General features: G+C 49.8%; 13 protein-coding genes across 20 annotated transcripts; 7 read left to right on the forward strand and 6 right to left on the reverse strand.

Annotated features, from left to right (window-relative positions):
* Nucleotides 1–304: 304 nt before the first annotated feature.
* FOIG_06833 (uncharacterized protein) lies at nucleotides 305–1,763 on the forward strand. Its single transcript, XM_031206052.1, has 5 exons — nucleotides 305–558; nucleotides 612–632; nucleotides 684–815; nucleotides 866–1,013; nucleotides 1,059–1,763. The coding sequence occupies exons 1-5, from the start codon at nucleotides 465–467 to the stop codon at nucleotides 1,558–1,560; spliced, it is 897 nt and encodes a 298-aa protein (XP_031064776.1). The 5' UTR covers nucleotides 305–464; the 3' UTR covers nucleotides 1,561–1,763.
* Nucleotides 1,315–2,364, reverse strand: FOIG_06834 (uncharacterized protein). Its single transcript, XM_031206053.1, has 3 exons — nucleotides 2,160–2,364; nucleotides 1,914–2,102; nucleotides 1,315–1,864 (listed from the first exon to the last, which is right to left on the reverse strand). The coding sequence occupies exons 1-3, from the start codon at nucleotides 2,175–2,177 to the stop codon at nucleotides 1,721–1,723; spliced, it is 351 nt and encodes a 116-aa protein (XP_031064777.1). The 5' UTR covers nucleotides 2,178–2,364; the 3' UTR covers nucleotides 1,315–1,720.
* A 119-nt stretch (nucleotides 2,365–2,483) lies between these two features.
* FOIG_06835 (uncharacterized protein) lies at nucleotides 2,484–4,549 on the forward strand. The gene is made up of 3 exons (XM_031206054.1): nucleotides 2,484–3,079; nucleotides 3,131–3,541; nucleotides 3,591–4,549. The coding sequence occupies exons 1-3, from the start codon at nucleotides 3,059–3,061 to the stop codon at nucleotides 4,152–4,154; spliced, it is 996 nt and encodes a 331-aa protein (XP_031064778.1). The 5' UTR covers nucleotides 2,484–3,058; the 3' UTR covers nucleotides 4,155–4,549.
* Nucleotides 4,550–4,634: 85 nt separating this feature from the next.
* FOIG_06836 (protein-L-isoaspartate O-methyltransferase) lies at nucleotides 4,635–5,894 on the forward strand. Its single transcript, XM_031206055.1, has 3 exons — nucleotides 4,635–5,014; nucleotides 5,058–5,536; nucleotides 5,584–5,894. Exons 1-3 carry the CDS (start codon nucleotides 4,913–4,915, stop codon nucleotides 5,723–5,725), a joined length of 723 nt encoding a protein of 240 aa, XP_031064779.1. The 5' UTR covers nucleotides 4,635–4,912; the 3' UTR covers nucleotides 5,726–5,894.
* FOIG_06837 (uncharacterized protein) lies at nucleotides 5,684–6,843 on the reverse strand. The gene has a single exon (XM_031206056.1). It carries the CDS (start codon nucleotides 6,699–6,701, stop codon nucleotides 5,943–5,945), a length of 759 nt encoding a protein of 252 aa, XP_031064780.1. The 5' UTR covers nucleotides 6,702–6,843; the 3' UTR covers nucleotides 5,684–5,942.
* A 315-nt stretch (nucleotides 6,844–7,158) lies between these two features.
* FOIG_06838 (uncharacterized protein) lies at nucleotides 7,159–7,975 on the reverse strand. Its single transcript, XM_031206057.1, has 2 exons — nucleotides 7,858–7,975; nucleotides 7,159–7,811 (listed from the first exon to the last, which is right to left on the reverse strand). The coding sequence occupies exons 1-2, from the start codon at nucleotides 7,893–7,895 to the stop codon at nucleotides 7,352–7,354; spliced, it is 498 nt and encodes a 165-aa protein (XP_031064781.1). The 5' UTR covers nucleotides 7,896–7,975; the 3' UTR covers nucleotides 7,159–7,351.
* Nucleotides 7,976–8,445: 470 nt separating this feature from the next.
* FOIG_06839 (uncharacterized protein) lies at nucleotides 8,446–9,813 on the reverse strand. Its single transcript, XM_031206058.1, has one exon. It carries the CDS (start codon nucleotides 9,651–9,653, stop codon nucleotides 8,715–8,717), a length of 939 nt encoding a protein of 312 aa, XP_031064782.1. The 5' UTR covers nucleotides 9,654–9,813; the 3' UTR covers nucleotides 8,446–8,714.
* Nucleotides 9,814–10,528: 715 nt separating this feature from the next.
* On the forward strand, nucleotides 10,529–12,155 carry FOIG_06840 (uncharacterized protein). The gene is made up of 2 exons (XM_031206059.1): nucleotides 10,529–11,018; nucleotides 11,066–12,155. The coding sequence occupies exons 1-2, from the start codon at nucleotides 10,730–10,732 to the stop codon at nucleotides 11,602–11,604; spliced, it is 828 nt and encodes a 275-aa protein (XP_031064783.1). The 5' UTR covers nucleotides 10,529–10,729; the 3' UTR covers nucleotides 11,605–12,155.
* Nucleotides 12,156–12,521: 366 nt separating this feature from the next.
* On the forward strand, nucleotides 12,522–15,016 carry FOIG_06841 (uncharacterized protein). Of its 2 annotated transcripts, XM_031206061.1 has the most exons (3): nucleotides 12,663–12,785; nucleotides 12,838–13,152; nucleotides 13,214–14,992. In XM_031206061.1, the coding sequence occupies exons 2-3, from the start codon at nucleotides 13,026–13,028 to the stop codon at nucleotides 14,776–14,778; spliced, it is 1,692 nt and encodes a 563-aa protein (XP_031064785.1). In that variant the 5' UTR covers nucleotides 12,663–12,785; nucleotides 12,838–13,025; the 3' UTR covers nucleotides 14,779–14,992. The 2 variants fall into 2 exon arrangements, with proteins under 2 accessions (XP_031064784.1, XP_031064785.1); XM_031206060.1 differs by having other exon boundaries at nucleotides 12,522–13,152; nucleotides 13,214–15,016.
* A 125-nt stretch (nucleotides 15,017–15,141) lies between these two features.
* On the forward strand, nucleotides 15,142–17,987 carry FOIG_06842 (NADH-ubiquinone oxidoreductase 23 kDa subunit, mitochondrial). The gene is made up of 5 exons (XM_031206062.1): nucleotides 15,142–15,517; nucleotides 15,575–15,602; nucleotides 15,652–15,744; nucleotides 15,798–15,996; nucleotides 16,066–17,987. Exons 1-5 carry the CDS (start codon nucleotides 15,267–15,269, stop codon nucleotides 16,140–16,142), a joined length of 648 nt encoding a protein of 215 aa, XP_031064786.1. The 5' UTR covers nucleotides 15,142–15,266; the 3' UTR covers nucleotides 16,143–17,987.
* On the reverse strand, nucleotides 16,470–18,245 carry FOIG_06843 (uncharacterized protein). The gene has a single exon (XM_031206063.1). It carries the CDS (start codon nucleotides 17,871–17,873, stop codon nucleotides 16,536–16,538), a length of 1,338 nt encoding a protein of 445 aa, XP_031064787.1. The 5' UTR covers nucleotides 17,874–18,245; the 3' UTR covers nucleotides 16,470–16,535.
* A 296-nt stretch (nucleotides 18,246–18,541) lies between these two features.
* On the forward strand, nucleotides 18,542–23,691 carry FOIG_06844 (NADH dehydrogenase (ubiquinone) 1 alpha/beta subcomplex 1). Its single transcript, XM_031206064.1, has 4 exons — nucleotides 18,542–19,160; nucleotides 19,254–19,271; nucleotides 19,321–19,450; nucleotides 19,510–23,691. The coding sequence occupies exons 1-4, from the start codon at nucleotides 18,957–18,959 to the stop codon at nucleotides 19,554–19,556; spliced, it is 399 nt and encodes a 132-aa protein (XP_031064788.1). The 5' UTR covers nucleotides 18,542–18,956; the 3' UTR covers nucleotides 19,557–23,691.
* Nucleotides 20,097–25,062, reverse strand: FOIG_06845 (uncharacterized protein). Of its 7 annotated transcripts, XM_031206066.1 has the most exons (4): nucleotides 22,653–25,062; nucleotides 22,421–22,539; nucleotides 21,740–22,310; nucleotides 20,097–21,682 (listed from the first exon to the last, which is right to left on the reverse strand). In XM_031206066.1, exons 1-4 carry the CDS (start codon nucleotides 22,768–22,770, stop codon nucleotides 20,826–20,828), a joined length of 1,665 nt encoding a protein of 554 aa, XP_031064790.1. In that variant the 5' UTR covers nucleotides 22,771–25,062; the 3' UTR covers nucleotides 20,097–20,825. The 7 variants fall into 7 exon arrangements, with proteins under 7 accessions (XP_031064790.1, XP_031064789.1, XP_031064795.1 ...); XM_031206065.1 differs by having other exon boundaries at nucleotides 20,097–22,310; XM_031206071.1 differs by having other exon boundaries at nucleotides 21,740–22,539.
* Nucleotides 25,063–26,132: the final 1,070 nt, after the last annotated feature.

A 26,132-nucleotide genomic window follows, 5' to 3' on the forward strand; every position in this document is an offset into this window, starting at 1 on the left:
ACAAGATATGGGCCGTGGTTAGAACAATGCGTGGTATCCGTAGCCTCAAACGTGCGCCGAGGTTGAAGTTGACTTGGGCCGTGGTATGCCGACTCAGTAACACCCGACGGGTTGGAACTTAAAAGCGGCATAAATTTAGTTCAATTCTGAAATGAATTGTAGCTATCCGTTGACTTAGCACTCCTCATTGGATTCGTAAGTAAAATAAGGAGGCATCCGTGGCTGTTTCAACGGACTGTTCCCGGTGCCCAAGCATTTGCGGAGTACTCCATAGCCCGCGTCCAGCAGCCAACCACTGTAGTTACACTTACACTGCAGCGACATCGGCGCACGTGTAAATTACAACAGCTCCCCGTCTGTACCAAAAGTGACGAAATCCATCCCGTCCCACGCCCAAAAAAAAAGTTCCCATTCCCGTCAACACCCACATCACCTGCAGACCATAACCGGGCAGGACAGCAATCATGGCGTCGACAACACAAACAGGCGAAAAGAAGAAGCAGCCCAGTCCCTTGCGATCCATCATCGCTGGATCGACTGCCGGCGCCATCGAGATTGGTATGCTCACACGACATGACTCTGAAGATGTAGCTAACCAAGCTGTCATATAGCTATTACCTACCCCGCCGAGTGTATGTTTACTCACCCTTCGGGTCGATACGGACAATACTGATTTGGTGTAGTTGCAAAGACAAGGTCGCAGTTGAACAGACGGTTAGCCGAAGGACAGAAGCTCCCTTGGCCGCCGTTCGGCAAGCAGTGGTATGCTGGATGCACCACTCTCATCATCGGCAACGCAGCTAAGGCTGGAATCCGTATGCTGCTTCCCGAGTTTACGTACGTAGCATTGGCTAACAATGGCTAGGATTCGTTGCATTTGATCAGTACAAGGCGCTTCTAGTCGACGAGAATGGCAACCTCTCTGGACCTCGTACCGTCATTGCTGGCTTCGGTGCTGGGGTCACAGAGTCATTGCTTGCTGTGACTCCCACCGAGAGTATCAAGACCACTCTGTAAGTTAACTTCTTCCCCCGCAGGGCCCAAGCTTACAATCGCAGTATCGACGACCGCAAGTCCGCTAAGCCTCGAATGCGCGGCTTCCTCCACGCCGTCCCCATCATCGCCCGCGAACGTGGTCTCCGAGGTTTCTTCCAAGGATTCGTCCCCACGACCGCTCGACAAGCTGCCAACAGCGCAACACGCTTCACCGCCTATAATTTCTTCAAGCAAATGGCCGAGTCATACACAGCACCTGGCGAGAAGCTCGGTGCCGTTGGAACTTTTGCAATTGGTGGTTTGGCTGGTTTGATCACTGTATATGTGACACAGCCGCTTGATACTATCAAGACACGCATGCAGAGTATCGAGGCGAAAAAGACATATGGCAACAGCTTCAAGTGCGCGACGACTATCTTCAAGCAGGAGGGTGTTTTGACGTTCTGGAGTGGTGCGCTGCCACGTTTGGCGAGGTTGGTAGTTTCGGGAGGATTGGTGTTTACTGCTTATGAGCAGATCCAAGTGTGGTTTAACAAGATAGATCCGGACGAGAAGTACATCTAGACAGGGCTGAGCGATCTAGAAGGCGTTGGATATGGGCACATGAGCAAATACGGGGAATCGCTTTTGATACAATGTACAAGTACAATACATATACACGTCAGATGCCAGTATCCTTCTTTGGGATCTTTTCCATGCATTAAGTCGTTTTCTCGTCCACCAATTACTGAAACCGAATCATTCCTGTTAATCGCTTGCCCAATCTCTCCAACCACGATCTATTCGGCGCCTCGTCAATTTCCCTCACTAGATCCGCAAAATATGTCGGTTGACTCTTTGGCTCGAGTAATCTGCCCTTGAGCTTGAACTGCACAAATATTAGCACCGGATTGTGTTCGCTGTATTGTCGTACGTACTCGATCGTTATATCGGTCTTGGAGAAGGAATTGAAGCGCCCGCGCCTTGAGAAGCTCCTCGCGCTCCATAGAGGGCTTATAGTTTTGGAATCGGCCGGTTACGGCTTTGCCTAGGACATCTTGGAGTTGGTGATCGGGACGAAGGGCTTGCTTTGGCCAGCGCGCAAAGACGTCGGAGTAGATTTTTTGCTACAAAGAAAAAGTCAATACTAAGCCCTTCCTCTTCTAGAGCATGCAGTCACTTACAGATAATGAGCGCGACATTGTGAACTGTCAAGATGTCGTTGCTAGGACTGGACCTCTCTGCAGCAGAATATCTCGACGTCAACCATCGAGAAATTCCATAAAACAGTGTGCCCGTCACAGTGCTGATCTCTTTTGAAACTGTAATCGAAACGCATATGATTGGGTCATGCGTAATTTGCCTCAGGCTGCCACGAGACCCTTGAAATGGAATGCCTCATCCATTCTTGAACCTGATGAGGACAAGCCCGTGATCTGATTCAATGTGGAGGTGGATCCAACGCTACCTGACACAGCCCACTTGCAAGTTCAAGTCAAGAGTCATACAAAGAATAAATCAATTCTTTTGTCATTCTTCCACGATGTTCCATCAAAGACTCGCACTCGAGAATAACCTCTCAGATCTGGCTTTGTTGATGTGCCCCTGAACTTTGATCAGGGGCTGTGAATGAAAAGATACCGTAAGCCAAAGTAGCATCACAGTGCGCCACGACGTTTCAGTGGGCGGATACTTGGGCGCATCACCCCTGAGGACCCTTCTAGACCATCCCCTGTTGTTCTTCACACTGTGCCGATACCGAACCCGAATACAGCCGCCGTCCGCATATCGACTAAGGCGCTCGCCCCAGGCAGGCTTTCTCCTCCCGTCCTGTCGCTGTCTGTTTCGTAATCGTCAAACTTCAAAGTCAACGCAAGCACACCCAAACCCAAAACTAAATCCTTTCGCCGTCGTTCCTTGAAGATCCTCTTTTCTTTTTTTCCTCGCACTGGTTTCGTCTCTCCTTTTTCTTTTCGTTCCCGAGTCTCTTCAACCTTCTTCTCATCCTACGACATCGCGTATCTTTTCCTCTTGGTAAGCGGATTCGGGAGGCAGCCCGACACCGCCAGACGATTAGCCCATCATGTCCGGACGATACGAACGAGTGAGTCGCGCAATCAGCAGCGATGTTTTGAACGAACTGACAAGGCCCCAGATTAACGGTCAAGACGAGGAGGACTTTGACGCCCGAAACAACAACAATAACAACAATCTCTCTCATCCGATCCCCCACTCGCCACCTCCCTCATTTCACTCTCGATCTTCTTCTCCCCAACCAACGCGCCAGGTCGATGCTACTCTTGCCGATGCCTTTGACGATGATGACGATAGCGACGATGAGGTTGATGATCGGAGGCGATTGATGCGACAGAACTCGACACCATCTATGGATAATGTCAACACAATACCAACACCTGCTCAACCGGCTGCTCCGGCACCAACGCCGTCCGGTTCAAGGCCAACAAGAATTGTAGGAGGCGGTTCTGGATCAGATGGTGTTTTTGCCAATTTGTCTGCGCGCCCGGAGAGAGGGAGCAGTGATCCCGAGAAAGACGAATTACCACCGGTATGTCGCCCAAAAAAACAGCCTTTGGCTATGTCACTAACTTTAATAGTCCTACGAACAAGCCGCGGCCGATGCTGCTCCTCCATATTGGGAGACGACTATTCTCGCTCCCGGCATGGGAGGACCCGACGAGGTTTACATCGACGGCATGCCAGTTGGCTCATTCTTCTCCTTTGTCTGGAACGGCATGATCTCAACATCCTTCCAGCTCGTCGGTTTCCTCCTTACATATCTTCTCCACTCAACCCACGCCGCCAAGAACGGTTCTCGCGCTGGTCTCGGCATTACCCTTATTCAATACGGTTTCTACATGAAAGGCGTTTCCGAAGACGAGCCCCCAGCGATGAGCGGCCCCGATGGCTACGCCGCACCACCCGACCCCAATTCCCACAGCTTCAAGCAAGGCGACGTAACAGACGATGATCTCGGCAGCATTAGTGGAGGCGAGTGGCTAGGTTACGTGCTCATGGTAGTCGGCTGGTTCCTTCTTATCAAGAGCGTCGCCGAGTTTCTACGAGCACGACGTCACGAGCAGCTCGTCCTCCAGAGCCCTGATCGTGGTCTTGGTGTACCGATCATCGCTGAGGGAGAGTCGAACGAGCGGGTAGTCTAAATCAGCGGGTTTGAATATGTACAACAATACCCTTATATCATGGAAGCGCATCAGTCGAGAGACGTAGGCGTTAACTCTTTTCCTTTTGGCGTTTCTTGGGTGGGTGGATGGATGGGAAGGATATTTTGGTCCCTACTACAAGCTTAGTGTTTGGCGCGTCACACGCAGTTTCTTACGTCTCTATATACGTCTCTTAACATGATTTTGGTTGTATTTATGTTTTGGCAGCTGATGGCAGCCTGAGAACCGTAGATATAAAGGGCTCATCATAAATGAGCGAAGAATCCTCTTTCTTCCTGTTCTCGTCGTCCGTATTTCAGCTAAATTATCGTAAACCCGATACGAAAGATCAAAGCCTCTATTCCCGAAACATTCTCCTCCCCAGTCTAATATCCTGGCAGTGAACGATCTTGTAAATTAAAGCCCCTGTTAGTGAATGTCAGTGGTGATTTGGTCTGTGGGGTTACCCGTCGCCGATCCCCGTATTACGGAACGGCCCCGCACAAGCTTCGGCAGCTCGGGTTACGTACGATAAGGTATGATGATAACATTACAACTCACTCCTTCCCTTCCAGAATCAGTAAAACATTACTCAACATCAGTCTTGCATCTTAATTTCTCCTACAACTTTTCATATCACTGAGATTCGCACCGTCATCGTGGCTTTCACCAAGAAATCACTCCATCTCCCCTCTTTTGTCTCTAGCCTCTACAGAAACACTTGTCGACTTACACACCAGAGACTCTTTAGTATCAACATGGCGTGGACGTGCAGCGGAGACACTAACTCGGCTCTTATTGGGAACATGTGGAAGAATGGTCTCATTACCGACCCTCGAGTGAAAGAGGCATTCCTCAAGGTGAAATTCCTGCCGCCATCTTAAGCTCATGCTGATCATCCAGGTTGACCGAGCTCACTACGCTCCAGCCATGCCATATGAAGACTCACCCCAGCCCATCGGCTACTCAGCAACTATATCTGCACCGCATATGCACGCCTCAGCCATCGAGCATGTTCTCAGCTATCTTCTTCCCTCATCGACATCGCCGGCCCCCCGGGTCCTCGATATCGGTTCTGGATCTGGGTATCTAACCCACGTTATGGCTGAACTTGTCGGTGAGAAGGGCCTTGTAGTCGGTCTTGAGCATATTCGTCAGCTGAAAGAACTTGGTGAAAAGAACATGTCGAAAAGTGAGGAGGGAAGAAGATTGCTTGAGAGTGGCAAGGTGAGATTTAGGTTAGGTGATGGGAGGAAGGGATGGGTTGAGGAACCGAGAGAGGGAGAGAAGAATGAGGGGACGGGCTGGGATGTTATTCATGTCGGGGCTTCTGCAGTGGAGATTCATCCAGAGCTATTGGAGCAATTGAAGGCGCCTGGGTGGTAAGTGAGATCGCGTTTGTGCGAGTGAGTATGCTAACAAGCTATAGCATGTTCATCCCCGTCGATGATGACAAGATGGGGTACAACCAGCACGTTTGGAGAATTGAGAAGGATGGAAATGGGGAGATTACGAAGAAGAAGTTGTTTGGAGTCCGCTACGTGCCGTTGACTGAGGCACCGAAGGCGTAGGGAGGCCATTTCACGATACCCTTCCTGTACTGGCTCATTACTCATTTGGGACATTGTAGCATATTGTCAAAGTTGGCATTTTATAGTATGAACAAGTCAACAAGCTATCCTTTGTTTTCGTTTCCGTTTCCGTTTCCGTTTCCATCAAATCATGAATCATGCCCAGCCGTTAACTCCAAAACATGCAAGCGAATGCGCCCATTCTTCTCCTTTTTGCTCATAGGAATCGCAACCCAAAGATCACGGCTGCGATAGCTGACAGTATACTTGGCGAATACAATCTTGGGCTTTCGTTCGCAAGCCCCGGGGCAGCCTTAGACCCTTCACCAGAAGATCCATTTTCCGTGCCTGTTGTTCCGCCTTGGCCACCAGCTTCTCCACCACCGCTCTGGCCGCGTCCTTGCCCGTTGGAACTACATCCTCCTGATGGGCAAATCTTGGCAGTCGAGTTCCCAGCAGGGGTTGCAATAGGAGCTGGCGCAGCTTTACATCCTTCAAAAGGACAAGGGCTCCCAGCTTTCCTCTGAACTGCTGTAGGAGTAGGAACAAGCGTCGCCTGTCCACAAAGCGTACAAGGAGTCTGCACCACAGGCGGAATAGTCCCATTCTTTGCACAACCGCCGTTACAACCGTCGATCTGGTACAGACTCATGACGTCTTGTCCTCCACATTTGCCGCTGGTCGCATCGCCGGCAATACATAGCTCTGTGCAGCGAGTCTCATCGACTAGTTCGAAAGATGCAGATGCGCTACCGTTATCGCAGTAGCATGTGTCGCTACCAATGGCGACGAGGCTACCTTTAGCGGCACAGGCTTGGAGGCATTGATGAGTTGTGAAAGGGGAGGGCAGAGTTGTTGCTGAGAAGGTTGAGGTTTGGGAGACGCAGCCGATATATTTTGGGTGAGGTTGAGGGAGGGCGACTGCGAGGAGGACCATGGGCAGAAGGATTAACAGATGCATATTTGTAGTAATCATTGTGAACTTGTGTGAATAGTGGTCTTGATGTCGATATTATGAGTGGTAGTTGTTGTAAGTAGTATGATTGATAATGATGCTTAGCCAAGCGATCTGCAAGTCTTATATACTCTTGTTCCACCCCAGCCTCTTCTCTGTCAACTATTCACAGCATTTCCATGATAAAGCTCTTTCAATGAATAGCAATCTTTATTCCCGGGTATAAGAAATCTAGAATTACCAAAATATGGGGTTTGGCAATTTGCGTTCCAATCCGCGGCAGACAATGCTGGCGTAGTGGCAGGCACTTAGTAGCAGATATGTCTCAGACATCAACACCATAATCAGGAATGCTGACTTGGGATTGATAAGATTGGGTTGCCAATCTCAAACCTATTGATTGAAAGGTTTTGTTTGAAAGAGAGGTTTATTCCTTATTCTCATTTAGTACTTCAACACTTATAAGCTGCAATAGAATGAAAGGGTTTACATTTAGGTAACATTCAGTTGACATTCTCAAAAGACTAACACCAGACCCAATACACCGGCACATCCCACAACTGTCTTACACTTCTTCCATGTCTCAAATACTTTTCTCCAGGCCTTAGCACAAACACGCCATCATCCCTTAACCCTTACCAACCACAACAGCTCACCACCAGCCTCACCCTCTAATCCTCATTCTTCTTACAATTCGGCGTAACAGTAGGAGTAACATACTCTGTCCCACAACCAACAGGACAATCCTCACCGCAAGGGTAGCTGGTCGTAACCGTAGCAGGCGACTCGGGACATCCGCAAACTGAACTCACCGTCTCCAAGGTTAAGCACATCGGTCTAATGCAATCTGAACAGATAGTAGCTGTTTCAGTGACAGTAGGACACTTAGGCTTCTTAGTAACAGTTCCATAGGCTGAAGCGTAGGTGTAAGAAGTCGCGCAGCCACTGGGACACTTTGACTTGGAGCAGGGGAATGATGTGCCAGAGGTTGGGACCTTCGAGGGGCAGTTTCGCTGGGGGGAAATTGTTTCGATGGTGAGACAGGCGGGCACGACGCAGGTTTTGCAGAGAGTTGCAGTGGTTGTGACGGTTGGGCAGGGCTTGGAGGATTTCTTTGCGATGGTGGGTGAGCTGAGGGTGTTAGTGTAGTGCAAGAGGGATGAAAGGGAGGGATTACATTGCGAGAAAGGCTATGAGGAAGTAGAGAGACCACATGTTGCCAAGATATACGCAGGGGTAAAGTTGTATTGTTTTAATGAAGAACTTTCAATTAAAATCTGGTGCCAGTGTTGAAACCGATACCACAAAACCCTCTCAATTCAGCAGCAACATACTCACCTCTTATACCTAACCCTCACACCTCCAAAATACCAACATCGTCAGCCCAGACCGAAATACGAGGTTTTACAAAAACTATCATAAACCTTGCCGACGATCCGATCTTTGTAGTCCAAACAGAATCCCACTTTCCAAATGAAGGAATGAGGATGACAGCCGGTGATGTAAGTGAGGCACGTGGATTAGGTTGGGGGCTGAAACGATGGCGTAGGAGGGCCCTGAAGATCACTCTTGGATAGCCGCATTGAGCGTCGGCATTTATGTGAGGGGAAGGAATACGAGCGTCATGATGTAGGGATTGCCAGATTGGGGTCGTGAGTGTTTGCTTTGGGTGAAGCTATATGTAGATGGGTTGTTGCGGAGATGATCAGTGTTTTTGGGCATCTCGGTGGTCCCAGCGATGCTTCTGTATATCTGGGATGATGAGGTTTGGGCACTCTACGTGAGCCGTTGTCCGCTGTAGAGCTACTTTGTCGATACTATGGCAGTAAGACTGAATGAGGCCATCTTTTCGTGGCAGAGGGTAGCACAACGTACACCTTGCAGATAGAGTGGTGAGATCAACACTGCACACAACGAAGTCAATGCTTCTGATTGTCATGATCTATCATGGGCCTTCACAAGAAATGCAAACCAGCCGTCGAGGCAAGTCCTAACCTTCTAAAGCCTTTTGGTATATGCCAACGTCTAACATGCTCACTTCTTCTCCTCCTTCTCCCTCTTCCACTCATCAACAACCTTCTGGACAACCTTATCAAGATCCTCATCCTCCAATCCCAACTCCTTCATCGCAAACGCATCTCCCCGCTTCGGCCACTCAGCATCCAGCGCTCCCAGCACAAATACAATCTCCTCCATCGCATGATGACTGTACTCCACCGCTAGCTTATTAACCTCCCTCTCCAAGAACGCCTTCGAATCCACAAACTCCTTCTTCCACTCTACGCCTGTAGCTTTCTCCAGTGCTGCTACAACCTCAAGTTGTGTCTTGCAGAAACTTTGGACGTAGAGAAGACGGTTCTTTGTCGAATCGGGACGCTTGAGAACGGCGACTAACGCTTCGGCGACGCGGTGGAGTGTAGATGCTGAAGCTGGGACATCGCCCTTGTCGAGGATGACAGCGGTGTTGGTCTCAAGATCCGTATGTAGCAGACCATCGAGAATACCATAATCGAAGAAATGCCCACACACAAGCGACGTCCACGAGAAACTAGGATATTCCTTCGCAAGCTCGACAGCTTTGCTCCTTACAGTATCCTTGTCACGATATAACTTCAACAGCTTCTTCGCCTGTTCACTCTGCGCGTCACAGCTCCCAAAATCAGCTGGAATGAACCTCTTGACACCAGCCTTCGCAGAGGCTTCAGCAAGACGTAAATGCTGGTCAACGACGCCTGTTAAGGGGAAAGAAGCGATAACAGCATCTTGGTCTTTCAGGATTGGAATTAAACCTTCAACGGCAAGGTCATCGGGGATCGTGACGATGTTTACAGAGGATGCGTGCGCAGGTGTAGATTTGGACGATGCGCGCTTGGCAACGGAAACGGAGAAGGAGTTTGAGGCGACCAGACCCTCAAGAAGGACTGAGCCTAGATTGCCGTTCGCGCCGACGAGGAGGACTTTGTTGATAGACATGATGCGATGACAAGCTGTAGATGGAGAGGGAGGTCGGTGAAGATGCTGGGATCAAGCAAAAGATACGACACCGCGGGGTAGTTTAGCTATGTAATGCGGGGTACATTTCGCAATTGATCATCTCAGTTATTTAAAGCTCTACTCACAAAAAGCAATCAAGACATCGGGATGACGCTCCGATACGAGAACCCGGAAAGTCACCCCGAAAGTGCATCTCTCCCATCGCGGAGGCCTTCCGCCGTCTCACTAGCGCGAAACGACCAGCACATCAACATCCCCTGTGATAACATTCCCAATTAGGTAAATGCACTAACGAGATCTGCCGGACTTCGGTGTTGTTTATTCGTATTTTGTTGCTCCGTGTCCGAGTGTGACGCCGGGTCTTAGCGCGCGTATCTCCGGCCGCGAGGTCCCACAGAAAAGTCCGAGAAGACGCGGGGAGCCGATATGTGTAAGGGGAAGTGATATCTATGACGGTGAGAGTTGAGGCTGAATGTGCTGAGTGGGAGGGGGAATCGTATAATTTACGGATAAGATTATGGACTGCAAAAGGAAGGTTTAGTGTCAGCAGTATAAATATGAGTTTATACAGATTTGAGAATGATGATAACCGTATTTAACATTTATTATACTACAAATATCGATCCAATATTTCCCATTACTGTCGAATTAATGCGAATTTCAACATTCTTACTTTGTATGCACTCAATCCCGCTAATAAAAATACATCAGCCAAGATACCTCATTACTTCAAAACCTATCAAATCATTGAATACGTGCATATCTATCCAGTTTTAAACATCACTCCAAGTGTCACCCTGGGAGCCAATGATCTTGATCTTGTCCCCTATTAGAGATCCTCGCGTGGAAGTGTTCTTAAGTCCGCCCCGTGCATCACCCCATTCGTTACAGTCTCGCTTCATCGCAACCGTCTTGTCGCACTGGGGTAACTACCTCACATTACACCTACGCCTGTGAATCAGTGGCACAGAGAAAACAATGTGATATAAAGGCCAACCCTCCTCCTCATTCTATCTCAACTCAAACCTTGACTCACCTTCAACACCAACATCATCATGATCGACAACAAAGAAATCGTTCTCATCACTGGTGCCAACACCGGCATCGGCTTTGAGACTGTCAAAGCTCTTTTCGCTTCTTCCAAGCCTTACCATATTATCCTCGGAAGCCGTGATCCTGCCAAAGGAGAGAAGGCTGTCGCTGAATTAGAGCGCGAATGTCCTAGCTCCAAGAGCAGTTTGGACGTTGTTCAGATTGACATCACTGATGATGAAGCTATCGAGAGGCTTTTCGAACATGTGAAGGAAAAGTTTGGAAGAGTTGACATTCTCGTTAACAACGCTGGTATGTTGCTTAACATCTAAATCTTACACTTATGCTAAGCTCTGCAGGCGCAAACTTTGATGCTTTCAATGATGCCAGCGATCCGAAGAAAGCTCGCGAGCTTTTCAACAAGTCCTACGATGTCAACGTATCAAGCACGCAAGTCATGACTTCGGCTTTCGCTCCTCTCCTCATTGCCTCGAAATCCCCGCGCCTCCTCTTCTTGACCTCTGGCCTTGCGACCCTCGAAGGCGCACACAAGTCATACCTAACCAAGCTCGCCGGCGACGTTCCCCGTGGCTGGCCCAAGGAGGGAATCCGTACAGCTGTGGCTTATCGATCATCCAAGACCGCGCTCAACATGATGATGCTTTCATGGCATCATCTTCTCAAGGGTGATGGTGTCAAAGTCTGGTCAATCAGTCCTGGCTTTTTGGCAACGAGCCTTGGAGGAAAGCCTGAAGTGCTGAAGAAGGCTGGAGCTGGTGATCCAGCAACTGGTGCGGAGCTCATCAAGAACGTTATTGAGGGTAAGAGGGATGAAGATGTTGGAAAGGTTATCGGACAGCCTGAATGGGTCGGGGAGACTGGAATCCAGGCATGGTAGTCCTGTTCTGCTGGGATGCCATTACAAACATGACTCGAAATAGCAAGACCGAGCTAGCAATTCTCTGCACAATTCGGCGAATTTTCACGTTGACGTGTAAATTCTTTCAATGACAGCAATTAGCAAAGCCACATTGATGATGTATCTATCGTCCGCCATCAAAAGTCCCTACCACGGAACAATCATAGCGTTGGTCTTGGTGATCCGAGCGCCCTAAAAGAAATGAGATGAAAAAAGAAACTTTCTGTTCGCTCCCTTGGCAGTTTATGCGCTGAGAGTATACGTCATTGCAACTATCCAGCTCAGCCTTTGTGTCATTCGCTGGCAGTTTGTGGAGGGATGTTCCATGTAAGCGGAAGTTCAGTGACGGCGCATTGCACAAGACCAGTTTCTAGAGTTGGAGATGGGCCCTTGCTGGACATGTGATTAGAATCAGGGTCGAAAGGGTTTATTCTGAGAATAGAATAAAGAGGAATATGGAGGTGGCTTGGATTACGAGAGATGAGGATGACCTAGAGACAGTGTGCAAAGTAATTGATACAGTATTTAGCTATGATCGCTGCAGGATCACAGTGCGAGACTTTCAACTCCCGGAACCCTTTCGGGCCCGGCATCGCAACCCCTGATCCACAAAGTGACGTCGGCAGTGCCGCGGAGTGCGTTGCGTACTCCGGACGCGTCTCCACAGCCTCCGACTTTCTGACTCCGATTCATTGAATACGCCCATCGCCATGAAAGTGCCAGTATCACAAACCAAGCAAAAGCTTCCAAAATAAAAAATAGCAACAAAAAGGACAACAGTAGGCAATCACACTAAAGTCTCGGCGCATGAAGCATCTAGAACATCAAATATGGACCCTGCCAAGAATCAACAGCTCAAAAAAATAGGCGGCCGTTTTAATATTTACTTCTCAGGCACGGTACGGCGCAGCACAGCCCCCGACGCTGAGCTGACGTTGGGTTTTCGCCCTCAGCTTAGGTTCCCGTTAATGAATGGTAGGCAGTTAATAAATGGGTAGGGGAGTAAAAATGCAAGGCTGATCCTTTTAACCTAAGTACGCAAGGATTGTCTGCGTCTTGTTTCTTCTTTTCACTCGCTCTTCTGCCACGTCGCATCACTCACTGCTGCTATACATTACCCGTTTTACTTATTATACTCCCGTCTTCCCCTTCGGCCCAACGTAACGCTTAATACCTTAACTCTACTTTACTAGAACCTAATTGATACCCCAGATTTCATATCCTCTTCGTTTTCCTCTTGTCTATTTTTGCGAATATTCTGCCGGCACTTTTTCTGTCACGGAATAAACGAGGTTGGAGGTGGATTTATTTATTTGCTTCGCCAACCTCCCGCTCTCGGGCTTCTTCTCACTTCTCGCCCCCACGTCCATCATACCTTTTTCAACATACAGCATCCAAGAATGGAAGCTCGCTCTCTAACAGCACTTAATACCCTCGCGGGCAATCCGCCTCAATATCCTATCAACCCAGCGCAGGAGAAACAGGACACTCTAACGCTCTATATCTCGAGAGTACCGGGCACTCGAGGTAAGACAACACCCCTCTCAACCCCCACCGCATCTGACACTAACACCGCCTCTGAACACAGATGTCATTCTATCACCTTTCAAACCACAACTAAAAAACGTTACCGCCGAGGATGTCGCCAGCTGTCTTTACTACGTCCATTTTGAAGCGCCGTCGCTAGAACCTGCCGGTCCACCACGAGATGACGAGCACCGATCTTCGAGTGATGAGAGCTCGTCAATACGGAATATTAAGAGGAAGCCTTTGCCTGGTGGCGCAAGACCATTGACGCCTCCTCCGACCGATCATCTTCCTGTACCTGGCTACGGAAACGAGAACCAGGACCCCACGAGAAGACGGGGCCTTTCGGTCAATTCGACCTTTGATCCTCGACGAACATCAGCACGACATGGTTATGAGCAAGAGGAAGAAAGCCCGGTTCTACCACCTCGACCGACGAACGTCCCCAGAATCCAGACTCCGGAACCTGCTTTAGCCCGGAAACCACTTGGACCTCGAATGACATCGAACAATGCCTCCGTACTAGGCGACCATCCTCTCCCGCCCCTTCCACCTCCCAACCAGGGAGGTCCCGATTTTGATCGAATGCGTGCGACGAGCCGCCCTCCCCTACCGAATCGAAACACCGAAAACCGCTCTCCCTCACCTCGAAAGAGCTATGAAGGAAAGCAGCCTTTCACATTAGCTCTAATCCGTCGTGATCCCAGCACAGGAAATCAGTGGAACGTCGGACATATTTCGTCTTTCCAGTCTGAAGCACCACCACCTGATCAGGACGATGCGAACCCGCTGTTCGCCTCTGTACCGCCCGTTGCGCAACCGCCAACTTCCGGAAACCCGCCCATAAACGTTCAGATCGAGACTCTTGGTTATGGAAAGTTCCGTGGTATGCCTGCGCGACGGAGTTTCGATGCGGGCCCAGGCTCAGATATGACTCAGCCACGAGACGGTGGTGTTGTGCTACAGAGACAAGTTGCAATGGCTTATGCGAAAAGCTGGGCATCGAATTGGCGAGAGAAACTGCAAGACGGTGCTGGAAAGGGACATGGGCGACAGGGTAGTGTCGGATCGATCGAATCAACCGAGGCCTCATCGCCTGTTGAACCTGCGATTTCAATGCATCCAGGTCCAGGACTGAGACCTCGGGGATACATCTTTACCAGCCCCTGGAACGGAAGATGTGAATTCCGTACAGGAGCTGCTGGTCGAAGCTTGCGCTGCTATCACATTCTGCATGATGATAGACCAAGCAATCCTCTGGCTGAATTCAGTCAGGGGCAAATCCAAGGTGGTGGTGGCGGCATGCCCATGAGCGAACTTCGATTTAATCTTCCTACAGCAGAACTCTTCAAGTCTGCTGAAGGTCGTGAGGAAGTCAAGACTCAGCTCCAAGGACATTTCAACAAGTTACTCCGCCGCGACGAACGAGGCGATGGTTACGATAACGACGGCATGGTTTCGCCGTTCGACATCAATCTTGGAAAGGAGAAGGCCGGCGGTGGCAACCGAGGAAAGAGAGCCAAGTTGGGCAAACTCATCATCTATCCTGATGGACTTAAGATGCTCGATCTACTGGTATCTGCAAACATGGGCCTTTGGTGGCAAGCTTGGGAGAAGAGTTTTTAGGGAACTCGTGACCATCTAAACCAATTTTTGAGATACCTACATGATTTCAGGAGTTTTTGTTTTCGTTTTTGTAAAGCTGATGGTTTGCATGCTGGCTATTTACGTAGAGGGAGTTGCCGCGAGGATTGAGACGACGTAACGATCATATGGAAACGGCTGAAATACCAAAACATAGCAATTGGATGATTAATAGATGAACTGAATTTTAATCTCATTAATTTGCTTTATTAACATGCGATTATCATTGGTTCATGATGTTGAGTGATGAAGTTCAATTGACGTTGATCACGTGCAAAGTCACGAGTCCGGCTCCAGCCAATCAACAGCCTAGCGTTGTAATCCCGCTGAGCAACTTTCGTAGCCGAACACATCCATCACGTCAAATCCTCGCCTCCCGCCCAGCCGTCCGCCCCAATTGACCCCGGGACGTCAAGTCAATTGACACTCCTTCGAATCTCCCCTCCTCCTCGAACATCCTCCTCGACACAATGGCCCACGCACTCATCGCGCGACGCCAGCTCGCCTCCGCTGCCAGCAGCAGAGCTAGCATCCTCGGCCTGGTTCAACAGAGAAGCTACGCGACACCTCATGGACCCCCTCCCGCCAACTTCCGAACGAGCAAGCCTGTGCAGTGGACCTGGGACAGGGAGAGCACCCTCGATCGCATGGGAAAGTTTTTCCTCATGACGGAGATGGCGAGGGGCATGTATGTTCTGCTTGAGCAGTTCTTCCGACCACCGTATGTTATACACAACTTGGATATTGAGGGAGGGGAATTGGACTGACGAGGGATTAGTTATACGATTTACTACCCTTTCGAGAAGGTATACGACGTCGAACGAAGCTATATACGCAACCAACTGACCCAGTTAGGGCCCTATTTCTCCTCGATTCCGTGGCGAGCACGCCCTTCGACGATACCCCTCCGGTGAAGAGCGATGCATTGCCTGCAAGCTTTGCGAGGCTGTACGACACCACGTATCTCGAGTGGCAGCTAAGTTGCTGACATGAAACAACAGATTTGCCCCGCCCAAGCCATTACCATCGAGGCTGAGGAGCGAGCTGACGGATCCCGCCGAACAACCAAGTACGATATTGACATGACCAAGTGCATTTATTGCGGTTTCTGCCAGGAGTCCTGCCCCGTCGACGCTATCGTTGAGTCGCCCAACGCCGAGTACGCCACCGAGACCCGAGAAGAGCTTCTTTACAACAAGGGTGCGTATCCCACCACCTCCACAATCTGCCCAGGTCGAATTTCCGAGATCATTACTAACAGTTCAACAGAGAAGCTTCTCTCCAACGGAGACAAGTGGGAGCCTGAGCTTGCAGCTGCTATCCGCGCCGACTCACCATACCGATAAACGATACGAAAAGGACAGGGAGAAGAGGAAAGCATGGTTTTTATGTTGTTTTGTTTGTTGCCTCGGGTCGTTTGAGACATCGCTTTTGAAGGAACAGGATCTTCTTTTTTTTTTTTTGGTGGAAAGGCGGCATGGGATACGATGAGGCTTCAGACGGAAGGGAGAGGTGGGTGTACATAATCTAGATGTCCAAAAATGCCCCTTTGTCACTCAATTGGTTGGTTTGTGTGAAGCTGAAGGCGGGAGAAGTCATGGTCAAGAGAAGCAGTGTACAATTTGGGCACGGTGATGAGGTCAGTTGTGATCACTAACGGGAGTTTCAGCACATCCACATCAACATCATAATCATGATTCATTCAACTAATTATATACAACGAAACGCTCAATCTTGGCTTATTTGGGAGCTGGGTATGCGCACTTCTTAACCTCAGGCTTGGTCTCAGCAGCCGCGAGAGCAACCTCAGTCAAACCAGAAGCGACCTGCTTCATCCACATATGGTACTGCTTCTCACTAGGATAGAACGGACAAGCCGCCGAACCACTCTCCTCACCAAACTCAATAGTGTAGCTCTGCAACTTGCTCTTACCGCAAGCCTTGCCGTAGAATCGGCCAAGGGCGTAGTCAGTGCTGGCTCCGGAAGTAGGATACAGACCAACAGCCTCTTGCACGACGTACTTGGTGGTACCAGCGCTCTCCATGGACTTCTTCATGCTGTTGCCAACCTTCTTTTGGACGTTGATGTCCTTGGAGGTGATGTACTCCTTGTACTTAGTCTTGGGGGTCTCAGCGTCGCCGAGAACACCACGTCGTCCGTCGAACTTCTTGTTCGCGAAACTCTCCTTGGGGTCCTTGGTCTGCGCATCATCATCACCCCATGCGTAGAGGATATCGCCGCCGAAAGAGTGCAGGTCGACAAACCAGCTCAGGCTCTTGTACTTGTCCATAACCCAGACGACGTTCTTGGTCTCGGGCTCTGACTCGGGGCCAGTACCGTGGAAGACCTCGCTGGTAGGATCCTCAGAGGCAACGGAGCTCAGATCAATGCCTGAGTTGAACGCCTTCTTGTAGTTGAACAAGAAGTCGTAGTTGCGGTTGATGTCGATACCAATGGCATCAGGGTTACCCTTTGAACTCTTGGGGTTACGGTTCTTGCGCCAGCATGAGTTGGTGGATTGATCGAACTTGACACCATCGGGGTTGATGATGGGAAGGACGACGATACCGCCATCAACAGCCTTGCGGACTTGGGCAGCAGTGAAGGTAGTCTTGCCATACTTAAGACCCTTACCCGCCTTACGAGCGTGAAGGAGGTCAGAAAGCCAGTAGACTACATGATCGGGACCACCACGCTCACGCGCATGGGCACCGCTAATGATGAAGAACTTGGGGTTCTTTCCAATCTTTGCACCAAGGGTCTTTACACCCTCATAGGTCTTGTAGGGGGGACGGATGAGCTCAACCTCCTTGAAGTTCTTAGCAAGACCCTCAAGAGCGGAAGAGACCTCAGCGGGAGTGAGAATGGACTTGAGGTTGCGGTCTGAGGTGGAAAGGCCCTTGGGGACGATAGTGCCCTTCTTGAAGCGATCGCCCGTTCCGATGGGGAAATCGGGTTCCGGGCGGGTGGCCTGTCTAGCGGCGAGGACTGCAGCGCGCTCCGAGTGGGGGATTGAGTCGGAGGGGATGAGACAGGCAGAAGCCGAAAGAGCGTAGGCCAAAAGTTGAAGCTTCATGATTGGGACCCGTTGTAAAGAAATAACTACCAGTAAAGTCAAAAGGGCGATGAGGAGTAAAAGAAGTCCCAATGATGGGAGAGAAGAGGGTTATATTTAAGCTTAAGCTTAAGACAAAAGATCACCCAGACATTGAATCTCCCGTACGACGTCGGAATTCTTGGCCCTGTGAATCAACTGGATTCCAGTGGCTCTCCTTCCTATCTCAGCCAGCTTCCCGTATACAAAGTCCCCTGGGGGCACGGGCAGACTGTTTGTGGTAGGTGAAGCGATAGATAACATGCAGCAAGGGGTCGTGATTGGATGAGTCCAAGGAACGTTTGTAGACGATCTTTTGGTGATTGCAATTTGACCTGGGGAACATAGACAAGGGACATTCATGCTGAGTCGGTAGTTGGTGCTCATTGGGTGAATTAGAAGCTTGGCTTTGAGATGAAGAGATGTAGGTTCAGGGTAGGGGATGTAAGATGGCTGGTTCGGCGGTATGGGCTTATCTGTAGGACATGGGGAACGCAGTTACTAAGACTAGAGATTATCTTTAATCTATCAAGCATTGAATTGACATTTCAATTTGTCAATTGACAGATGAGAGTGCGTAAACTTGTTAGTACTCTTGTCTAACATCAGTGAATTCATGTCAGTTGCTTCCCCAGATTGAAAGAGACCAATGGGGACAAGTTCGATTATGCTGACTATACTACAACCAGCAATTCAATCAATAAACACCATAAACCTTACAGAGTACATCTCACAAAGCGATCTTCAACTCAATTCCACTTCCTCACAAATTCCCATTAAACTCAACTCTTCAATGACTTTCCTCTTCCTCGGCCTCATCACCCAATCACATCTTCCCCCTCGCTGACGTATACCAGAGCGTTCCCCCGGTACAATCACGTGACACCTCCCAAACCGAGCTTAGCTTAGCTTCCTCCATCGGAACAGACCAGTCAACCCGGGTAGCAACGAGAAATTTATCATCACCTTCAACCTCATCATCCAAACTCCACCACCGCCCACCGACGTCAATTGACCCTTTCCTCCTCGATACCCGGGAAAAGAGAAAGAGAAAACACAGCCAAAATGTTCCGATCAGCAGTCCTCCGATCCGTCCGCGTCGCCGCCCGTCCCGCCATGCGCTCATTCGCCGTGGCGCCCCGCGTCGCTACCGCCGCCGTCCCCAAGATCCAGAGCTTCCAGGCCGTGCGGTTCTACAGCGCTGGCGGTGCGCTTAACAAGGAGGAGGTCGAGGGCCGAATTATGAGCTTGTTGAAGGGTTTTGACAAGGTGAGAAATCATCTCCGAGATGGCAATGGATTCACCGAGGGAATCCCCTCCAAATTGCCGATCCGATAAACCAGTAGCTAATGATGGTCTCAGGTCAACGATGTTTCCAACGTACGTCTCGATGATTGACAGATTCGAATATTTACCTAACCATCCGCAGATCGGTGCCACCGCTCACTTCGCCAACGACCTCGGTCTTGACTCTCTCGACACCGTTGAGGTCGTCATGGCCATTGAGGAGGAATTCAGTATTGAGATCCCCGACAAGGACGCCGACTCCATCCACTCCGGTACATATAACCTCTCTCCCTTTATAAAACCCCCGAAACACATACTAACAACCTCCCAGTCCAACAGGCTGTCGAGTACATCCTGAACCAGCCCGACGCCAACTAAACGTATATCTCCCAAACCACCACCCCTCTTTCTTGCTCCTCATTGTACAATTACCACTTTCATGACCACCGAAATCCTTACTCGGCAAGGATTTAAAAGACGCCGATAAAAAAAGCCAGCGGGGGATTGTGAAGGGGGTGGTGGTGGAAGGAAAGATATAAAAATGCAATATAACGCATCAAGTTCTTTTTTAATCTCGGCGCACCATGAGACGGTTCATTGTTTTCCAGATGGTCGTGGAGGAGGAGCCACAGGAGGAGAGATGAGGAGATGTTTGAATGAAAGACTTGGCGATGAGTGATCGGCTTGAAGTGTATTCTTGACCTCCTCCTTTACTGCTCGTGGGATGTGACGACTAGTTGATTCCTGATCTTCGTATTGTGAAGCAGTGAATTGGGAGAATGGGGATGCATCAACTTCGCTGAGTTGATGAAGAAGAGTAGATAGTGGACTCTCTACTCTGGCTTTGTATAGTGTATAGAAACACCCAATTTCTCTACCTACGTTCTGTGACTGCTCCCTGTAGAGGTCACATAGCCAATATCCCCACCATGGAGCATGACTAGTACGCAGGCCTCATTATCACGTAGTCTAGACACAAAGATCTGCCGAGAATCAACATTACATCACCGCCAATGGCTAGGTACCAAGTGAATCCAGTGCCAACAGGCCTGGTGAACATGTTATGTTCATTATGCATCCTCCCATACATGCAGCTATTTTCATACATGATTTGCCTCGATATATCTAACGAGGTCTTGACCCCCATTTGCAATTGTTTTTGTAGATCCGAACCTCCCCAAAACACCATGCCCAAGATGAAGATACCAAGCAAACAGACCCAACTGTGCATCTAGCAACTATAAGTCAGCTTTGCTTGCCACCCTCATCAAGCCTGAAAACTGAGTGGGCAAAAATCAGATTCCGTCCGCCTTCCGAAGCAGTTCATGATATGATAGCGATTATCAAGCAATATATGAAAACAGAAAATGTCAAAACTCCTGGCCGTGTATCCTATATCCTTTTGATCTTGGCCATAATAAATTGCCATGCATCCTCATATTTTTCTTTCGTCCGTTCCACTCAAGTGCAAAGCTTGTTGGCGAAATGCAGTATGTCGTAGCGATTGTGGTGTTGTCCGCTCAAGATCATGGCTCATCAACTCGTCACCTACTTTTTTTTTTGTCTAAGCTACCAACTCCGACGCTTGGCTGATAAAACTGAAACCAGTTGTTCAAAGACGCTATCCTCCGCCTTCAGCCTGGTCGTTTATCGGCCGCTGACTGGAACTCCCTTGGTTCCATTGGTGGAGGGCTTGCCGGCGACAGCACCAGCATAGCTACTCCAGACGTTGGCCAAGCCAGCTGATGTCCTCTTAGGTGACTTGATAGAAGGCTCGCCGTCTTCCTCCATGCCCTCCATGTGAAACATTTCGTCGTCTTCATTAATGGGGGTAGTGAATCGGCCGTTCATAGATGAGCTGATGCTACCGCTTGACACATGACGCTCCATGCCACCACGCTCACGCTCCTTGCCAATAGGACTAATGGGGCTAATGGCACTAGCGGTAGCACCAGCTCGAGCGGCTGCGGGGTGGAGAAGAGGACTAGAATTGCCTGCAGTGTCATCAAGACGGCTTCGCTGAAGTTGCTGAGAAAGCATGGACATGCCGTCACTGCCAGATCGCAAGGAAGATGGACGGACGAAGCCGTTTGTGCCTCCCATCTCTTGTGAAAGAACAGAGTTCCGGAGTGGGCTTCCAACGTGACCAAAAGCAGAAGCACCTCGGAGAGATCGAGAGGTTTCCTCCTCTTCCTTCTGTCGCTGGAACATAGGGCCCCATCGGCTAGGGCTGGTTCCAATGGGACTGCCGTACTTGCTCAGGCCCTCAACATCGCTGTCAGCTCGCATAGAGCCACGGCGAGCCTTTTCGACTGGAGTCAAGAGGTCTTGAAGGTTTTCGGGTACATAATTCTCGGGGAGATTGTCGTCATCGTCGCCAAAGGCAAAACCAGGCTCCCAGTCTCGGTCAACAGACGTCTTAGGCATGCTGGAACTGAGCATTCGGGGCTTGGTAAAGCGGGACGAGTGCATAGCTCGCCTGCCAAAATACTCCTCCCCGTTGGCTTGATGAGAGTTAGGAGGGCTTCTATCCAGAGGGGCCAAGAGGTGTTCCGACGAACCAAATGCTGAAGTGTGTAAAAGCTTGAGTGTCTCCGACGTACGCGAGTCCTTAGCATTGCTGAGCGAAGGAGTTGGCGATTCGATGCCAAATTGGTTGGGAACGGACGATGGCCATGGACCAGCGGGGAAGCGAGCAGCGTTGGAGATGCCATTGGAATCGAAAGAGGCGGGGAGAGGAGCGTCTAGGACAGAGAGACCCTTGTTGTTAATAGGAGAAAGTCCCATACCAAAGCGCAAGGACTCTTCGTCTCGGGGAGAACCGTAGTTGGATCCAGTATAGGACATATCGATGGTTGGGAGACCATTCTCGAGGCTAGGCTGTCGGCCGAGAGTGTGTTGATCTTGTTCATCGTAAGGATATGCCGAAGCGTATGCTGGAACGTCAGCGCGGTAGAGGGAGGTGGTGAGGGCGCTGGTGGAGGATTGATTGTTGCTTGCGGAGGTGGGGTTGGATCGACCCGCGAGGGCGGAAGTATTGCCTATCGTGACGCCATTCTTTCCGTAGTTGATGCGTCGACCGTCGGGGAGAATATGAATATTTGCGCATTTCGGACCAAACTTGCAGTTTCCCTGTCATTGAAAAACGATCGTCAGTGCTGCTGTGGATTGGAGACGTTGCGACGTGATGAGGGGTGGATGCGGCTGGCAGCGGGCGATCGATCATGATATGGCGCACTCACCTTTGCAAAGTATTTGCAGACGTTCTCAGCAGCGTTGCTCAAATCATGACTGAAAGGACAGGCATTACCAGCCTGACAGGCACCTTGACGGAAGAACTTGCAAGGAACGTGGGACGTATCTATGATTCAGTCGTGTCAGTAGGGACGACATTTGGTATTCAAGGTTTGGCGGGGGTCGTGTGCAACATGGAACAACCACGCAGCAAAGCAACAATGGGTGAACATAACGTACTCGGGGGACTTCGGGGTCCATCGAAGCGGGGAGTATTCGCCATAGCGCTCGCCTGAGAGTGTGAACCGCCGTTGGCAACGCTGAGGCTACCGCTCCTGGCGTGGCGGTATTCAGGCATGATACTTTTGTGTTGGAGGGCTATCGGGTTGAAGCAGTTCGCGATGGAGGGCGAAATCGGGGGGCGGGCCGAAGTCCAAGGTTCGAAGCAAGGGAAGGTGGAGGAAGGATAAAAAGAAAGTGGAGGGAGTTTAGAAGAACCAGAGTTGGAAACCGGAAAGCCAAGGAGGAGAGTGCTATAATGGTAGCGAGTTGAGTGAAGCCCAGCGGCGGAGCGGGCGGCAAACGATGGCCCGTAGTGGGTGAAAGCGGGCGAGAGTGGCCGAAGTGGGCGTTGCTTTAGGCGTCGCAGTGTAAAGTTAGGCGTAAGGTAGCTAACTAAGGTAAACTCGCGGTAAAAGAACCTGGAAGACCTGACGCGATTGATGCAATGCGAGTGATGGGGAAATGGTGGGGGCGTTATGATAATCCTGTCCTGTCTCTTCTGTTCTGTCTGTGCCTCTGCGAGTCTGGAAATGGCCTGGCCTGGGCTGTTCTTTGCGAGCAACGAGCGACGGATATGGAGGGGTGAACGGACAAAAGTGACTTTGATATCCCGCGGTGGTAATATGTTTAAGCTTGTACCTCACGGACGGGGTATGTCGCCGTGCCCGGACTCTGATGGTGCAACCGGCAGCGACGGCGGATATGTTTCCACTACCGGTAAGATAATTGCGAGTAAGTCGTAACTAGAGTGGCGCAAGATGATAAAAAGAGTTGATAACGAATTGAACAAGTTCAGGTTTTCTTTCTGGGCTGAGGAGAAATAAATGGCGGCGAAAGAGAGGCACCTGACAAACGAGGACCTGATCCTGGTTTAGATGCGTTATGCCCTGTAAACCAGAAATACTACCCCGTCCTTTCCTATTCTGTAGCACCACTCACTCGAGTACTGTAGACTACTGTACTCGGCAGGCAATGCAGACGTTCGCATCGAATAGCGATCTGCTTGTATGAGGCCACTTTTGTTTATTGGGTAAGCCAAGGAAATACCTCCCACTCTGCAGTTCTATATCCGGAAATGTTCCAGATGGCTTATATGAGAAAATAGTGATCCAGCTGCGGATATCTCGGGATACTTGTTTTGGTGTAAGACGAGTAAGACCTATAACTTTGCTATGCTATGTTGCTTGAGTCTTGTGAGGTCGTTATATCTCAGGTGACCGCTCCCGTAGAAGGATCAAAGAATGTAAAGAGTCGGAGGGAAGTAAATGGAAGAGCCATCATACAATACAGCAGACAACAGGTCTCAGGTGGGAAAAGGCTGCCTTTTAATATACCAGCCTCCTCTGCTTACATAGCCTACACCACCAGACAGCCATCCATATCCTACAGACCTACACTTTGAGGTCCTAGACTTAGGCAGAAGATTCAACCCGAAAACCGCCAACGTGACTGACTATCGGACCCGAAACAAACCTCATCGTGTGTGTCTGTTGGCCCACCCGCCTAGACACCTCTCTACTCTGGGTGCAGACACGGCTGAGGGTGGGATAACAATGGGTTGTGGAATTCATCAACTCTAGACAATCTGAAACATCCCATCACAGCATCCACTTCACAAGTTCACAGTATCCTCACCGGTAAACTGGCGCGGAACGTTGCGAACCGGGGGTCAGCCTAACCTCAATGCGCAGTTCTTCAAGCCTCAGCCCATGAACCTGGAAAAAGGTATCTTTATGAGCTGCGTATGCTCGAAGCTAGAAGAATAGACTTTTAGGTTATTTGACGTCCCCCTTGATGGCTTGGCCTCTCATTTGCTACATGTCCCTCCCAAAAGGGCCATCTGGATGACGAGCGAAGGGAGGAATCAGGCCATCAAAGGGTCACACACGCAGAAGGATGTGCTGAATAACTTGTTCTGATGCATACCTACATCTCTTAAGGTTGCACTTGAGACCGGAGGAGACAGCATGTTTGTATCATAGATCTCATCTCAACGGTCTGGATCTTGTCGTTCTTGGAGCTATCGAAACATCCCAGTCTTCTCATCCAGTCATATCCAGCATAAGAATATGAAGTGAAACAAGCTTCCAATAGAATATTACGGACAGTCCGTGAGTGAACCTGGAATGTTAGCCACGATATCGTAGTCCGAGTCCGTCGACGTTGAAGCTTCATGTCTAGATTCCTGTGCCAGTGCCATCGCCACCGGTAGGTGTGAATCAACGCCACCCTCTTCAACACATGCTGATTCCCATGTCAAATAAACATTCATGACAGAAAAAAAAGCCATCCGTTTTAAGAGGATATCGACAAAGCTGAAATTCTCGTATCTCGTTGCTCGTCAAGGGTCCTCCAGGATTTACAGGACGCCACCCGCCGATTTATTGCCCACCATGACAGGACCCCTACAACTTCCAAGAGCCGGATATCCAGGGTTCCGCACCTGACGATCTTGCATTGCCTCTTTCTGAATAGAAGGGGGGTATACATTTCGCGATAATGACGACACAAGATCCCTGTAAACTGATTCGTAATGTTGTGCGTGGTCTGCTCGATATCTTTGCATCATGAAGTTGACTTAGAGTACAGTGCTGTCTGACTGCACAGTACAGATGCTGGCTGGCCTTGTACAGCAATGGATATCCCTGTCTGTCTGTCTGACATACATACATACATACAATTTCCCCAAGCCACCAACCGTTCATAGTCATCTTTACATCAAGGCAGTCGAGGACTATCCCCAACTCGGCCGACCAGACCCTCGACCCTCGTGCCCATGTGCGCCCAGGATGCACCCACAGAGAGTCGTACCAGGGTCTCTCCCCATCGACAATCCTTTGGCGTCAGTGCCTCAGCCCAGAACAAGTCGAGGCGGACTCGATTGGGATTGTAACGCGTTTACGCTTGCGCAGCTTGCCGCCTACCAGATAATATCAATGTACCGACTCTGTTGTGTTGTTTCTGCCCTTGAATTCCATCTTGGACGGTGCATTTGGGGAAGTGACTTGTTTTGTGACATCAACCTCGCACAGCAGAAGATTCGTATCACAGGAACATGTTATATATCTCCGTGTTAAGACGGCTACCTTCGATTTGTGGAATCATTGCATTCATGTCCTTCTCCTCTGGGCTATCGGTGCTACCCCAATGCATTGTTTGTAAGTCATTGACGACATTCTCCATGCACAAGCCCTGTTGCGTGGGATGTGATAACTTCATCCCTTGGGTAGGACAAAATGCAAGAGGATATCAAGTTGGATATTATCGAGTTACACAATCACATCTGCATGTATGTATCTCCTGCAGTGTCCAGCCCAGCCCACGACATATCGGGAAGACGTGATCTTAGGGCGCCGTTCTAGTGGAACACAATCAACTGTTTCCAGCGTCTTTATAAGACATCCACTGTAAGTACACTGGCCTGGGCGATTGTCAGGG

The sequence above is a fragment of the Fusarium odoratissimum genome (assembly GCF_000260195.1).
Source record: "Fusarium odoratissimum NRRL 54006 unplaced genomic scaffold supercont1.9, whole genome shotgun sequence".
Classification (NCBI taxonomy): domain Eukaryota; kingdom Fungi; phylum Ascomycota; class Sordariomycetes; order Hypocreales; family Nectriaceae; genus Fusarium; species Fusarium odoratissimum.